General features: G+C 44.3%; 1 protein-coding gene across 2 annotated transcripts in view; it reads left to right on the top strand.

Annotated features, from left to right (window-relative positions):
• Ptprg (protein tyrosine phosphatase receptor type G) overlaps positions 1–16,046 on the top strand; it is a 680,661-nt gene that overhangs the window by 585,924 nt on the left and 78,691 nt on the right. For both annotated transcript variants that reach the window (XM_031344861.1, XM_031344870.1), the window contains exons 10-12: positions 2,124–2,232; positions 8,333–8,382; positions 9,931–10,699. In XM_031344861.1, the coding sequence (XP_031200721.1) occupies positions 2,124–2,232; positions 8,333–8,382; positions 9,931–10,699 (928 nt within the window). The remainder of the gene's footprint in view (positions 1–2,123; positions 2,233–8,332; positions 8,383–9,930; positions 10,700–16,046) is intronic.

Raw genomic sequence — 16,046 nt, forward strand, 5'->3', positions numbered from 1 at the left:
TGAGTATCCCCATGTAGAAGCTGTCTTCTTCCCTTATCATCGCAAACCTCCCACAAGCACTAGGCTTTAAGACTTTACACAGAAACTCCAAGTGACACATTTGGGTTTGAAAGCCTCGATGCTTTATTGTTAATCAAAGGAGGCACCAGAATAATGAAGCCTGTAATTGTATATGCACATGAAAAATGCTTCGGCTCTGAGTGCGCCTCTTAATGACTTACCACTTTTTTTCCCTCCCAATAGAAAGTCCTCCGGGCCCATTCAATCAGTTATAGAATAATACTTCTCATATTCCTTTAGATGAAGATTCTTTTACTTCATTTCCATTTATATTTTCAATTCCCCTACTAGACATTGTTATCTGGGTCACATTAGGGAGCAGAGGCCTCCATGAAACGAGAGCAAGCTGCATTGAAAGGCACCCAAGGTTATGGTGTGTTTGAACCTTTCTCTTTTCTCAGTGGAAGTCCATCAGGGATCTCTCCCTGAAGTTGAGCTTACGTTAATCAGCAGAAACCATCTAGGCTCTTCCTCTGTTTCTTATTCTAAGTGGAAAATAATTAAATATGCAGAGATAAAGAGACACTGGCCTGGAGTGAATTCTCCTAAGTTCCTACAGAGATGAAGTGAAGATTTTCCTCTGAATAGAAGGTGTGGGCAGAGGTTTAGGGAACGGGGAGTAAATTGGATTCTGAGAAGGAGATGTGCAGAAGGTCCTGCTCTGACAGCATGTACCATTTCCTAAGAATTTCTAGAGGCTTTTCTTTCCTTTTGAGGCACACAGAATTCATTTATTTCTGCCACATGTCAAGAGCGCTGACTCAGGACAATACTCATCTCTAACTTTTGGTGACCACAAGGCATTTTCCAGCTTATGTCTCTCAGTACAAGCTGTCGGAACGGCCCTGTGGGTGGTATTCACTGTTTTTTTTTTCTAAGAGAAATTCATGAAGCCTGTAGCTCAGTGACATGACCTTAACACTCTGTTCCCATGAGGAAGCTATTCCCAGTTGTAGCAACCAGTGTTGCCATGGTCACATGCTAATACCAGTGTAGGGAGGGGCTTATGGTAGCTGTACAAGGAAAACTTTCTTGGTAGTTCAGTTCAGATTGGCCCAGGGTTCTGCAAGGAGACCCAGAACCCATTAGAAAGAACCTTTGGAGACCAGTGGCATTCACTGCTTGGTTCTCTAGAAGCAACAGTGCTTGCTTTGTAGATATGTTCGGCTTCCTCAGTGTTAAAGTCTGTTGAGGTGAAGCATCAAGGAATGGTGACCTGGATGTGGGCAATGGTGTCTGATGACGGTTAACAAGCTTTAATCTAGAAAGGATCAGGCACTGGGTATTTTGGGCTTTCAGGTGATATGGTCTGTCATAACTTCTTAACTTTGGCAGTAATTGAGTGAAAGTATACACACACACAAACACACACACACACACACCACCACCACCACCACCACCACCACCATTTATGCTTATGTGCCAGTAAAACTTTATCTCTACTAGCTGATGACCTGCCAGATCTATTATGCAGGCTAGCTCGCTGACCCTTACCTGCTAGGTTCAGTGTCCCTATGAGCAGAGTTTGCATGGTCCGTGCTACACAGCCTTGTTAGGTGGCTGGGCCTGTCCACACAGCACATCTGGAAGTAGCAGAAGCTGGACCCATGAGCAAATGTTGCAGACTCCCCCAGCTTGAAAGTGGTATGACAAAGTTACATCTTATAACTGTATTGATTATTATTCTTTGTAAGGAGGCCTTAAGACAACAACAAGAAGAAAACCATATAGGCAGAGAATTTCTTGTTGATTTAAAGTGGACATGGCTCCGGTGATCTTTTATCTAATAACTGGGAAGGCTGTTATGGATAACAATTACAGTTTCTAAGGGCACAGTGATTATGACAGAAATCTAGGCTTTGAGAACAGGAAGGCTGAAGGTACGTTCCAAGCTGTGAACCAGTGCTGGTGTTTTTTCAGTGTCGAAAACAGGTTCTAAGTACTCCTTCTCTCCAGAGAAAGCTTGCAGTTGCAGGCTCCCAGAATGCCCAGGCTTAGTCTCGGTTACACCACATCTGTGAGCTTTCAAAACCAGCTCAGTGCCTTTCTTTCTTCCCCCACAGAAAGCCACCATTAGCCATGTCTCACCCGATAGCCTTTACCTATTCCGAGTACAGGCAGTGTGTCGGAACGACATGCGTAGTGACTTCAGCCAGACAATGCTCTTTCAAGGTAAGACTGCTTATCCTCTCTATGCCTCTGATGTGCTTCAGGCTGCCTGCCCCTTAGAGACTTGGCCAGAAGTAAAAGGACTTGGTCCATATCGGGTATAAGCCATATTCAATGAGCTCTGGTCATTAAGATCTGTCTCTGGAGATTCCAGAAGAGGAGAGGGAAAGCGAGAATATTTTTTTGCAGTGTCTTAGTGATATTTTCCAGCTGTGCCTCCCATTTAAGAATATGAGTTCGAGGCCAGCCTGGTCTACAGAGTGAGTTCCAGGATAGCCAGGACTATACAGAGAAACCCTGTCTCAGGGAAAAAAAAAAAAAAAAGAATATGTCATAGAGTGTCCTGCCATGGCCTCTTTCTTAGATATCTAGCATGACTGACCTTCACTGCCTTTTAAGAACTAGAGCCCAAGACATAAAATTTGTCCTTCCAATTTGCAAGGCACACAGGAAAATCTGTGTGTACAGGGTCTTTACGGTTCCCAGTCTGGAGATCTATGTTCTGTGCTGACTGGGGACTTGTAGGGGGATCTCGGACCAAATTGAGGGTGAAGCAAATAAAACTTGACCTTGTCACATTTTAATGGGGTGATTTTTTTTAAAAAAGCAAAGTCAGCCCAAAGATTTCATAAATGAAATATTGTAATTTTATTTATTAACTTATTTTATGGGTATGAGTATTGTAGCTTCATGTGTGTGAATGTACCACAACGTGCAGTACCCGTGGAGGCCAGAGGAGGGCGGAAGATACCCTGAAACTACAATTACAGACAGTTGTAAGTTGCCAATTAGGAAACAAACCCAGTTCTTCTGCAAGAGGAGCAAGTGCTTTTGACAGCTGAGCCATCTCTGGCTCCAGAAGTACCAGAACTTTAAATAGACATGTTGGAGATCAGTATGTGCTTGGCATATACAAGACATTAGTTTACTTTCTATCAAAGTAATGGTAAGATGTAGTCTCTTACATACCACAACCTAATCCTGGTTCTAGTATTATTTACAGAAATCAGCAGTCAACTATGGTCCAGTTTCATAACAGACATCAAATCCATTGTGAAACTAAAGGTCAGGGCCTTGGGCTCCATACTGAGATGCTGGCTGCTCAGGTGGCTTTACTGTCTATAAACTGAATAGCCTGTCACCAGGCCACTGTTTCCCCATTTTTGTTTCCTGTGTCTTTTTGTAACAGAGTATGACTGGGCTTATTTGACTGAACTCAGCTGAATCTTAGCTTTTGAATTGTGGATCTAATTAAATATCTGGGCTTTCCCCTGGAGGCTGCCAGGACTGTAGATAAAACTACAAACCCTATAAAGCATGTGGACAGGTTGAACCAGCAACATCTGGAAGACCGAAAGCTCTGCACACTCGTAAGGCCTTCTCAAACCAACTGCTTCCCAATCTTGGCAGTGGGGCCTCTAGGAATGTGAATCCTAGCAAGATGGCCCTGGTGACTGGCAAGCACATTGAGTGCTAAAGAGTGCCAGGTCTCTGCCGAGCAGTGCTGGGTGCAAGTCCCAGCTGCTAATCATCAGCTGTGCCGTGCTAAGAAAATATGTTATGTGTCTTCTCAGAGCTGCTGTTCGCCACTCCAAACCTGGTAGTATTTACTGGCTCATCCACAGGGGCCATTGTACAGTAATACCAGATGACATGCATTAAATAATTAGTATAAGCCAAAAAAAAAAATCACAGGACTGTGAACCAGCAACATCTTATATGTTGTTGTGAAGTATTTGCTTAGGCTCAACCAGTTGAACATTCGGAATCCAGGAATCGTGACATCCAAACGCTCCAGTTTTAGAATTGCATTATATTATAAACCTTTAACTTTTCAATTGTCATAAAGTTTCAGCTTTTGTGAGGTTTGCTAGGAAAAGGTAGAAAATGGTGAATACAGAGAGGAGGTTCTCCAGCAGAGATTTCTGCCAAGGAACTGGAATTTACAGGTAGCATTTAAAAATTCTTTGCTAATGATTTCACCCATCTTTTTAAAATTAACTGAAATTTACCACAGTTGCATTTTCCCATAAGTAAATCTGTGTCCGCATATAGCTAGAATGTATCCTTTCCTGTGTTGAGCAAAAAACCTTGAGCCATGGCAGGGTCTGTGTGGCAAAGGGAATGAGAAGGTAGATCAGTCAGGGAACCTGCGGCCAGGCTTGGGAACTTCAGACCCATAAATCATGATTAGGCTGCCCCTTGCCTGGCCCGGGAGCCTGAGAGTTGCAGAACTGCCTCCTTTGATTAATAGCCCTGGACGGCCTGGCTTCTGCATAGACTCTGAAAAATTAAAGGTTTATAGTATAATGCAATTCTAAAAAGGCCCCATCAGCTAGAAATTCAAACCAGGGAGCATTTTAAATGTCTGGTCACAGTGACTTGTTGAAAATGGCTTGTGTCCCCAGGTGTTCTCCACTGTTTCTGCTCAGAGATGGGCAGGAGGTTACTTCTTGTGTTGATAAAGAATCAGATCCTCTGGTCACACCTCCCCACACAGGCAAAGTGGTTTTCCCTCGGAACCCATGCTAGTCCTGTGCCAACCTGGACCTTCAGCAATATCTGCCCACTGCCCTTTCCTACTCAGCTGTCTCCTACTGCTTAGGAACTAGAAAGAGCAAGGTCCAAAACTCACCTCCTATCCAGACACAAGCTTTCATAAAGAAAACAAGATCTTCAAGAATTCCAGAGAAGTTTTCCTCATAGAAACTGTTTTTAGAAATAAGTATACATGGTATCTGGGAGCCTGGGAACCCACATGGAGGTCTATATAGAGTGACTATAATGATATTTATGGTCTGTGTAGTAGACTAAAGCATTAGTCTGGTGAGGCACCTGTGTAGGTAAAGACACTTGTTCAACATACCCAAGTTCAATCCTCAGGATCCACAGGGTGGAAGGAGAAAACTGACTCCAGAAAGTTGACCTCTGACCTCCAAGGGCATATCCAGGGCATGCACACACTGTGATAGGTATACACAGGCACACACAATAAGTAAATAAATTAATAAAATGCAGTCAAAACTAAGGTACCAATAAATATACTCTACCTGCCATGACATATAATAGCAGTTCTAATAGCAAGAGGCACTTAGAGCGTGGCTCCCATTACAGACATGTTCCCCCTCAGCTGCTTCACCCCAACCCCAGCATCACAGGTGAGAGCTGATCATGTAGGGGTTTTCTTTGGGGTATTGTTTGTTTGTTTTGTTGTTGGGGATGGGTTGTTGGTTTAGTTTGGTTTGGTTTCACAAAAGGGCAAATTATGCTCAGAGTGTCAGGAACTTGAGATAAATCTCTTAGCTACTGAACAGAGTTTGTGTTCTTATTCTAAGGCTCATAGACAGCCGAGGACACTGTAGAGTACGTCACTCACTTGCACCAGTTCTTCAACCTTGAGAATTGGCCTGATGGGCATGCAGTGTTCTGGACATGGGACAAGACTTCTGGAGCCTTCTCTCTGAATGGAAAATTCATTAGGCAGATCCTTCCTAAGGATGGTCTTAAAGAACTGAAAGACATCAGAAGGGAATCAGTTATATTCCTATACACTTCTTGCATCATAAGCAAATCGGAGCCTCCGTGATTCATGTATAGTTGGTCCTGGAGCTGCTGTGGTTCCTGAGGAGTTATCAACATCAGCAGTTCCTGAGATCACTATTACCTAAGCCAGTCTGGTAGTAGAATGGAATCAGATCTCAGAGACAAAGTCACATGCCTAGAGAATGCAGCCATGCCTGGCCCTTACACTTCCTGGAAGGAAATGGACTATAGCAGCATTTGCTTGGGTCCCTTGATCCCCAGGAAAGGGCTCATAGTCTGAAAGGCCCATGTAATCTTGTCAGCAGTACTATGGCTACCTAGGTAGAGACTGTTCAAGACTAATAAAAAGCCAGCAAACTTGGGGAATGGCTACCGAGTCTATCAGCCTTCTTTGAATCCCTTTAAAGTACATAGAAGGCAGAGCTCCTGGGAGCCATTTGTCGTTTATTAAGGAGGCAGGATGTGCACATCTGTGTGAATAGCTCAGTGATCGTGGAGGCTGTATGTTGTCCCAGGTTAGATTCACTTTCCTGGCTGCCTTGTTTGACCCATAATCTAACAGTTGTATTGACTCATAGATCTGTCTCCACGGTTCTCTCTGTACACATTGTGCTTAATCAAAATGAATGCACCACTAGGCTGGGAATTGTGAACTCAGGTGTCCATGGGGCCAGTCGAGGACATGTGTGATGAAATAGACACCATGTGTCCAAGAAGAGGAGCAGTTGACTCTCTGAAGTTAATAGCACAGTCAGGATGGTTTGAGGTTTGGGTTTTTTTTTTTGTTGTTGTTGTTTTGTTTTAAACTTGAAGGGCAAACAGAAATGAGTGTAGGTCCCTTGTCATTTCTAGATTAGGAGAAATGCATAGCAGATGTTAACTGGCATTTTTTTCAGTGTTTTGATGCTGTGTGTATAGGAGGCAGGTCTTTAGTTTTTAAAATGCCCCTATTTTACTAGCCACAAAAAAGATTGTTATGTTTCTTTTATAAATTATGATGTTTAGCATTATTCAGGAGCCAAATGTCCCTCAACAGATGAATAACTAAACAGGTGTGATAGAGACACACAAGAGACAATTATTGGACATTTAAAAAAAAAATAAAGGAATTCTGGTCCATGCCTGCATTACAGGGATGACTTTAAGGACATTATTCCAAATGAAATACATTAGTCACAAAAATACAAATATGCATGATCACATTTATATACAGTATCTAGAGTAGTCACGCACAAAAATAGAAAACACCACTACATGGTGGTTCCTTGGACTCATGTATGAAATGAGTCGGTGAGTTTGTACCTGAAGTTTCATTTTACAAGATAAGGAAGTTCTGGAGATGGCTGGAGAAGAGGTCAGCTGCACAGTAAAGCAACTGCACTGAGTGTTACTGGTGCAGACACTAAAAATGACTAGCATGGTAAACTTCATATTCTTTGCCTCTTCATACACATTGATAGATACCAAAGTGGCATTGCTTAAGATTACCCACATAGGAGAGCAGAGCTATAGGAAGCATGAACACCAGATAGGGCTACAGGCATCGAAGATAAAATCAAGTGGCTATGAAAACATATGTAGAGACCATCAGATACAAATAGGAAGAGAGTACACAGCAGTACACAATAAGAGGAAAGCAATAGAGGTGTTGCCAGGAAAGTAAAAGGATAAATTCAAGATAAATTATAGGGCTGGCAAGATAGCTCCATTTGTGAAGGCACTTACAGCCAGACCTGATGAGCCCAGCTCAGTGTTCAGGACCCACGTGATTTATCGAGAGAACCAACTTCGCCTAGCTGTCCTCTGGTCTCCACAATGGGCACCCTCCCCCCAACACACTATTCCCAACCTTCTAATTAATACATACATAAATGTAATAAAAATGTAGAAAATGGTAAACTGTCAAGATATGTGTTAGAGTCACTGAAAGGATGAGAAATGGTAACCAAAGGAGCAATAGAGAAAAAAACACTAGGGTGATACAATCCCATTGAAATAAAAAAATATACGAAACCCAGAAACACAACAGTACTTGAAAATCCATCTTGGGCTAGAGAGATGGCTCAGAGGTTAAGAGCACTGGTTGCTCTTCCAGAGGTCCTGAGTTCAGTTCCCAGCAACCACATGGTAGCTCACAACCATCTGTAATGAGATCTGGTGCCGCCTTCTGCCCTATGGGCATACCTGCAGGCAAAATGATGTATACATAATAAATAAATCTTACAAAAAAGGAAAAAGAAAATGCATCCTAATGTGAGTGGAAGTTGCTCAGGTATTACGTGTAATTGGAATCCTGGGCATCTTACTATGGTTGAAGTTCTGCCTCTGTAAAACAAAACCACAATAATTACAAACTTTAGATGAATTGCTTGACAGGAACAGTCAGCTAGATCCCAGTCATCTGAATATGTCTGCATGACTCGGAGGAGGAATGTGTTGAAATGGTTGGAAAGTATACAAAGAAATAGTTTGTACCATGAAAATTATGTCCATAGGAGGGTCTTATTGGGAGCACAGCTGAGCATTGTGTTATTTATATCATAATCTCTTTGTTTCTCAGCTAACACTACCAGGATCTTCCAAGGGACCAGGATTGTGAAAACAGGAGTGGTAAGTGGAGCACGAACGCTGGGCACTCTGTTGCAGGTGGTAATTTGGATGCAGTCAAAGCTCTGACCACAAGGTGTCAGCATAATGTTGTTGAACTGCCCACATGCAGCCGTTCAGAGATGAGCATACATTTTGCCATGCAGCAATATTGGTGGCTTCTGATGTATAATTTTGTCAAAATAAAAATATTTCAGGTCTGTAACTTTGTATTATCCCTGGAATCAGATGATGCAGGAGTTATTCCCTTCAGAGCCCTTCACTCACCTTATGGTATAGTCCAGAGGTTGTCACCCACAGCTACTCATAAGAAATCACCAGTGCTGGGAATAATCGTAACCTGAAACTCACTAAGCATATCCCAGCTTTCAGACACAAGTAATTCTGTTTGCATCTTCAAAGAGCTTAGGGTGAAGGCGAAGAAACTGAGTTAAGCAAATGGGCCCATCATCACACAGCGAGGCAACGAGTCAACTCAAAACTCAGAGGGCTTTTCTGTGTTTGGGGCTTACTCTTATGTGAGAGTTGATTTTCAGTACTCATGGCTATCCTTACACTGCAGGGTTCTCCATGTGAAATTGGATGAAGTTCGAAAATGTGACTTGTTCTGATTAATCGTTTTATACTTGTATAAGTAGTAAGGTATCATTTGGAGTTTTCTATACCTGCTTGTAAGAGCTGAGCTTAAGCTGTTGTCCCAGCACACTTCCTGGTTTGGGTAGAAGATGTCTTATATGAATATGCCCCCGTTCAGCATAAGGAAAGGATGAGCTGAGGTTTGCCCACACGCAGCCCTGCCTCTGAGGCTTCACAGTGGTGTGCTTTGAATAAGCTCCCTATCCCCTACACGCCTCAGTTTCCCTACCCATAGAATGGGTAGCATGCCGAGCCCCAGCACAGAGGTGGCACTTCCTAAGTGGAAGACCTGTGGTTGCCCTGAGTGTTGCAGTCTGTGGAGGCAGAGATGGTACTGTGGAGAAATGCAGACACTCCAAAGGCTCTGTAGCTGGGCTGCATTCAACAAGAAGCTGCAGAGACAGAAACTACATCTTAGATCCCGTGTCCAGAGTATACCTGCTGCTTCTGCCGCTGCCATTGCTGACCTGGGCTGGTTACCCTCCCGCTGGCTCTGTTAACTGCCTTGCTGTATGATAGTGGTGTTAACTCCATCTGCTGGTTTTCTATGTCTCAGAGCTAGGCAGTCACCAGTAGAATAGCCGCTTACCACCCCCTCCCCATGGTGGGTTAATCTGGACCTTTATGCTTCTTTTTGCCCATCTAGGCCAGCCCTGAGCCATATCAGAGAACACCTGAGTTCAGTACACTAGTTAATGTTTTAATTCAAAGTAATTTTAAAGCCACTGAAGTTAAGACTTGGTTACCCAGGACCAGCAGTGGTCAACTTTTACACTCTAGCTTATGAAAACCCATAATACAGGAGACTAAAATCTGAGTGTTTGCAGAACAGGGTCTTGAGCTGATTCTTGGTTACTGATACTCTCTACATTTTTCTTCATCTCCCTTTCTCCACACCCCGGGTGGCCCTTTCAGCCAACAGCCTCTCCTGCCTCTTCAGCAGACATGGCCCCCATCAGCTCTGGCTCTTCTACTTGGACATCCTCCGGCATCCCCTTCTCATTTGTTTCAATGGCAACTGGGATGGGTCCTTCCTCCAGTGGCAGCCAAGCTACAGTGGCCTCTGTGGTCACCAGCACATTGTTGGCAGGCCTGGGCTTCGGTGGTGGTGGCATCTCCTCCTTCCCCAGTACCGTATGGCCCACACGCCTTCCCACTACATCTGCAGCCAACAAGCAGGCAGGGAGGCCAGTCCTTGCCACCACTGAGGCCTTAGCTTCCCCCGGGCCGGATGGAGACTCAGCACCGACGAAGGACAGCGAGGGTGCAGAGGAGGGGGAGAAGGAGGAGAAAAGCGAAAGTGAGGATGGTGAGCGGGAACACGAGGAGGAGGAGAAGGACTCTGAGAAGAAGGAGAAGAGTGAGACTACTCACACAGCCGCAGAGAGTGACCGGACTGCACCTGCCCCGACCCCCTCTTCCCCTCACAGGACTGCGGAGGAGGGAGGACATCAGACTATACCTGGGCACAGGCAGGACCACCCTGCCCCTGCCACAGACCAGCCGGGCCATGTTGTCCCAGGCTTGGATCCCTTTGTGGACACAGCCACCCAAGTGCCCCCAACAGCCACAGAGGAACATTATTCAGGGAGTGATCCCAGGAGGCCCGAAATGCCATCTAAAAAGCCTATGTCCCGAGGGGACCGATTTTCTGAGGATAGCAAATTCATCACTGTTAACCCAGGTAAGTGGGGTTGGTTCACATTTGAGATGTTTGGGCTGCTGTGAACAGGCTCGACCTATTTCTAAAAGTTGTGGGGTGGGGAGTGAGGACCGGAGAAGTAGTTAGTTCCTTAGGGTTATCTGTGTCCCTGATGTTCTATGCATGCAACCACATCTTTTTGTGTCATCTTGATAAGATGCATTCTCTCACTGGAACAAGTCTTTCCTTGTCCTCCTCTCTACTTCAGAAGAACCCAAGGCCTCAGTCAGAGATCTAAATGAAGAAAGTGGGCACTGGTTCTAAGTTTGCTCGCTTTGATTTTATTCCCTGTGGGTTGGGGGAGGGTAATAGGCAAAGGAAAGTAAACCGCTTGGCTCAAAAGCATGAAGTCTGAGCCCTAAACCCATGTATTTCTTTTTTTAAAGCAAAGCATAGTTACATGCATTTGTAACCCTGTACTTGGCGGACAGAGTCAAGCAGACTCCTGGGACTCAGTGGCCAGATGGCCTGTTTTGTGAGCTCTATGTTAGTGAAAGAACCTGTCTCAAAAAGCCAAGGTGGATGGCTCTTGAGGGGCAGCATCCAAAGTTGTTCTCCAGTTTTCACATACACATAATACACAAACTTGAGTGCACACACACACACACACATGCACACACACATACACTCACACACATACACTCACATACATATACACTCACATGTAACATATACAAACATGTAACATATACACACAAATACTCACACATACACTCACACACATATACATACTCACACATACACATACATACATACACTCACATACATATACACTTACATGTAACATACACATACACACATACACACACTCACACATACACACACATGCACACATGCACTCATATACATATACACTCATATGTAACATATACACACAAATACTGACATATACACTCATACATGTACACACATGCACACATATACACTCATATATAGTCACATGTAACATACACATAAATATACATATACTCACACACATGCACACACTCACACATACACTCACATGCACACATACCCACATGAACATGCACATGCACACACACTTGAGCATGAGAGCACACACACACACACACATACACACACGCTTTTATTCTTTAATCATTTATTAAATACAAACAATCTATTTCCTGGTAGCCATATTTTGGGCCGGGCACTAGGCTGCATAATCTGCCAGGGGAGCTTCTTGCCTGCATCCTGGAAGACAGGGGATGGCAGAAAGATGATTGATGGCAGCTGGCTAAAGTACATTTCTAGGAGTTAGGTAGCAGAGATGTTGGAAAGCAAGCTTCCGAGATTTTTTCTTTTTTTCTTTTTTGACAAGGCAGGAAACTACCCAACTGGGATGTTTGATTATGAAAGAGTAATAGAAGTTATAGTCAGGATGTTGTGACTGACAGTTATGAGGAGGATGAGAAGCGGTGCCATGGCCAGTCTAGAGACTCCTGGCCTTAGTAGTCCATGATCATACCCCATCAGTAAGGGTAGCTGTGACAAGTCATGGCTAGCCTCCTGAATTATCCCACCTATAGCAGGGGAGGCAGCTGTGGCTGGAAAGCTGGCTGTCCTTAAGCTCTGGGTGGCTACATGAAATATCCCATTTCTAGCTGGGGGAGCAGGCAGGGCTGCCTTGGCCCCCACTTGCTGTGATCCTCAGGTAGTTGATACCACTGTCGATGTTTTGCCTCAGTCACATGCTCAGATCTTAATGAGCCATCCTGACGCTTGTGCTGGAGTTGTGGCATGAGGGGCTGTGACTGTTGTAGGGGCTGTGACTGTTGTAGGGGCTTTTCTTAATAAGAAACCCTTCGTGTTGCCAGACTGCAAGACATTTAGCAACAATGTTTTTTTCATTTAAGCTGTTGTGGAATTATGAGTGCAAAAAAAAAAAAAGGCAACTGGTAAATATTTATTTGCTTTTGCACTTGTAAACATTAAAATTCATCTAAAGCTGAGATCTCGTATGTTAAGATACAACTTAGAATACATTTTCATGTGTTGAGTTACTTTCCCTTAAAGCTGCTATGAACTAATTTTTTTCTAAGGGGTCTACCATGGGTGTTGTTAAGGGTGGGGCAGTTTGATGGAAAGGCACAGGAGCCTTCTATGGATGAAGGAAATGTGGAGCCATGGATGATGCTGTTCTTGTGTGAACTAGACATTCCCCCTGAGAAATTTGTAACTGGTGAATTTCTTGCACTTAAATATAATAAAGAAATAAGGAGTTCCTTCTCACTGTGTACCAGGCTCAAGCTGAGGCATTAGGAAGAGACCGTTGATGAAGACCTCTGTTCCCTGAGGGTACATGTTCATGGGAAAGGTATAGGATAACCCAGCAAAAACTGCGTGACCTTAAATAGCATTTGCAGAGGGACCAGTGTAGGGAGTTAGCCACTCACAGACCCATGGAAGAACATTGTAGACTGCTGGAATGGCAGGAGGAGAGACCCTAAATGAGGAGTGAGTTTAGAGTTAGAAGCCCTCTGAGGAATTGGACCACAGAGAGGAAGGAGAAGTAATTAGGATGGAGTTCGAAGGAAGCGTTAGCTAGGCTGAGGGTTAGATTTTAATTGAAATGGCAAACCCAGGGTTAGATACCAGCAAGAGAAGTGACTTGTGCCATTACCTTTTCCTCAAGAACACTTACCTGTGTGTAGAGATGGGCATAGCCATGTGGCTTGGGCCAGTGTGTCTCCTCTGGTGGAGTTGACTGAATGCACTCAGCCAGCTTCTGAGAAACATTTCTCTTACCAAGTGTCTGAAAACAGTGTCTGCTACTGTGCTTGAACTGGGGGTGTTCCTAGCTTGAGAATCTGAAAGGTGGGGTTCCAAGACTGATTCCTGTAAGAGAAAGCAGGAGCTGGACCCCAGACTCCAGGAATAGGAAGAAGAGACTAAAGCTTGGGATTCCCCAGTCCATCTTCCATCCCTCTGGTCAGGATACATTTAAAGATTGTGGGAGTAGCTACTCAGTAGCTTCTCCCCCCCCAACCCTCCAAGTTCACTAGAACTTCAAGCAAATGTCTGCTTATCTGCAGAATAAAGTTGATAAGTGCTTCTCAGTCAGGGCAGAAGATCCTGCTGATAAAGCCCCTGGTCTTATTGGAGAAAGAGGGAGTGCCTGAAGCCAAAGGCCTGGTAACAAAGGGAGCTTTGAGGCAGCACCAGGAGGCCTATTTTGCAAACTGAAAGCAGCCCCAAGTACCTGGAGTTAAAATGGCCTACAGGGGTTTAATAATGTAGCTAAATTGACTGAGTACTTATTTTTTGTACCAAAAGCCCTCACTTCAAGCCTCAACGGGCACACTTACCATACAGGCATAGTGGCACGGACCTGTAACCCAGCACTCAGAGGGTGAGAGGAGAAGATCAGAAGTTCAAGGCCAGCCTGGGATATATGAGCCCCACCCCCCACTCAGGAGCACTCATCTGCCCTGTGATCTCTGTAGTCAGAGCAGAAAGGACCACCCCTCCCTGAAGCCACAGAGACAGTTCTGAATTTTGGCAATTTGAATTTAAAAGTGTTTTGTGTTATAATCGAGAGTCACAAACCTTTGGAAGAGAGTGAGCAGTAAACAGATTTCAGCCTTATAGCACCAAGCAGCCACAGACAGAATGTCAGTTGTGGGGTTGTGACTGTGCATTAAGCAGTTCTGTTTATAAGGCAGGCAGTTGCCTGATTTGGTCCACAATATCTCATTTTCCAGCCTCTGGTATAAAATGCAAATGTATGTGTATGCCTGTTGTTTAATAAAGGATTCGAGTAACTAGAGGTAACTAGACCAGTAACTAGAGGTAACTAGACCAGTAACTAGAGGTAACTAGACCAGTAACTAGAGGTAACTAGACCAGTGACTAGAGGTAACTAGACCAGTAACTAGAGGTAACTAGACCAGTAACTAGAGGTAACTAGACCAGTAACTAGAGGTAACTAGACCAGCAAAGCCTCATCAGTGTGTAGTTCCAAGACCTCATTCCTTCTCATGCATCCCACTACGTCATCCATCTGGCTCTTGCAGCTCAGGTTTTGTTTTGTGTCAACTGAAATAACAATCATTGTTAATATTAGTGGTGACTGATCTTAAAGACTTTAAGTATACATTTGTTTATTCCACAGTTATATTTTCTTCCCGTGAAGTAAAAAAGCAGTCACTGAGTGAATGTTCAGTGTCCTTAGAGAATCAGCAATGCCTAAAGTGAGGAAAGTGACATTTCAGTCAGTATCCTAAAGGCTTGCTTAGGGTCCTTCCATGATGGTGACCCCGCTGTACTTCCCTTGAGAACACCTTTAGTGTTGTCTCCTAGGGAGTGGGAAAAAAAACTTTTCTGTGGAAGTAGTGATAAACTCAAAACAGGCAGAAATCAAATGGGGCATTTCAGTGAGGAGGGACCAGGACATCAAGGAGAGTAGAGGACCACAGAGAACTCGAGACAACCTACTTTTCTCAATATTGGCCATCTCCACTCCTACCATTGCCACTGGAAACCCCTTGCAAGTCAGAAATCCTAATTTTTGTATAGCGTACCCCAGATTTTAAATCTTAAAAAGCAAATTGCTTTGGCACAAGCCAAACCAAATGTGTTCCTAGGCTGAAGGGTCAGGGTGGGGCACTTATCATTTATCCACCCACTGGAGTGGCCATTGCCGTCATAGGTCACTGTAGTGGCAGGGATTGTGGAGTCTGGAGGTGTGCATGTGTGTGTGTGTGTGTGTGTGTGCCTGCAATGTAGAGGCAGATTTGAAGCCAGCTGAGGAAGTTCTTGGGTAGTGTTCGGGAACAACATGCATGGGCAGAAATATTTCAGGGTCCATGCCAGCTATAAGTTCATGATTTAGGGCAAGGCTTGTCTATGTCTCCTTAGGTGAGAGAATGTTCTCATGTTCTCCTTAGGTGTGAGATGTTTTCAAATCACAGCATGCTTAGAACTGCTTACTGTCTCTCTAGGTCTGTCCTGAGCTGGGTGCTAAAGGTGATGGTCTGGGTCAGGGGTGGCAGATGACAAATGGCAAGACACATATCAGCTGTGGCCTGGTGTTACATGGGCCATGAGCTGCCGAGTGCAAAAAGGGACATGGGCAGTTCCTGAATTTCTGCTCTACTGTGAGCTGAGCCAGAATGGGGACGCTGAGATCTAGACACCCTGCTCCTTTGAAAACGTGTTGAAAAACCTCAAGCTCTAAAGCACCCAACTTTAAAAAGTTACTTTTTGAAATAACAGCATCCTGGGTCCCCATTTGTACCTTGAGAGCTCTCCTTGTGCTGAGGCCACTTTCTTATGTCACTCACCCTTGAGGGCTTTGCTGCCACAGTTAGCCGTCATGCTCATGGTT

This window comes from Mastomys coucha, unplaced genomic scaffold (assembly GCF_008632895.1).
Source record: "Mastomys coucha isolate ucsf_1 unplaced genomic scaffold, UCSF_Mcou_1 pScaffold10, whole genome shotgun sequence".
NCBI lineage: Eukaryota > Metazoa > Chordata > Mammalia > Rodentia > Muridae > Mastomys > Mastomys coucha.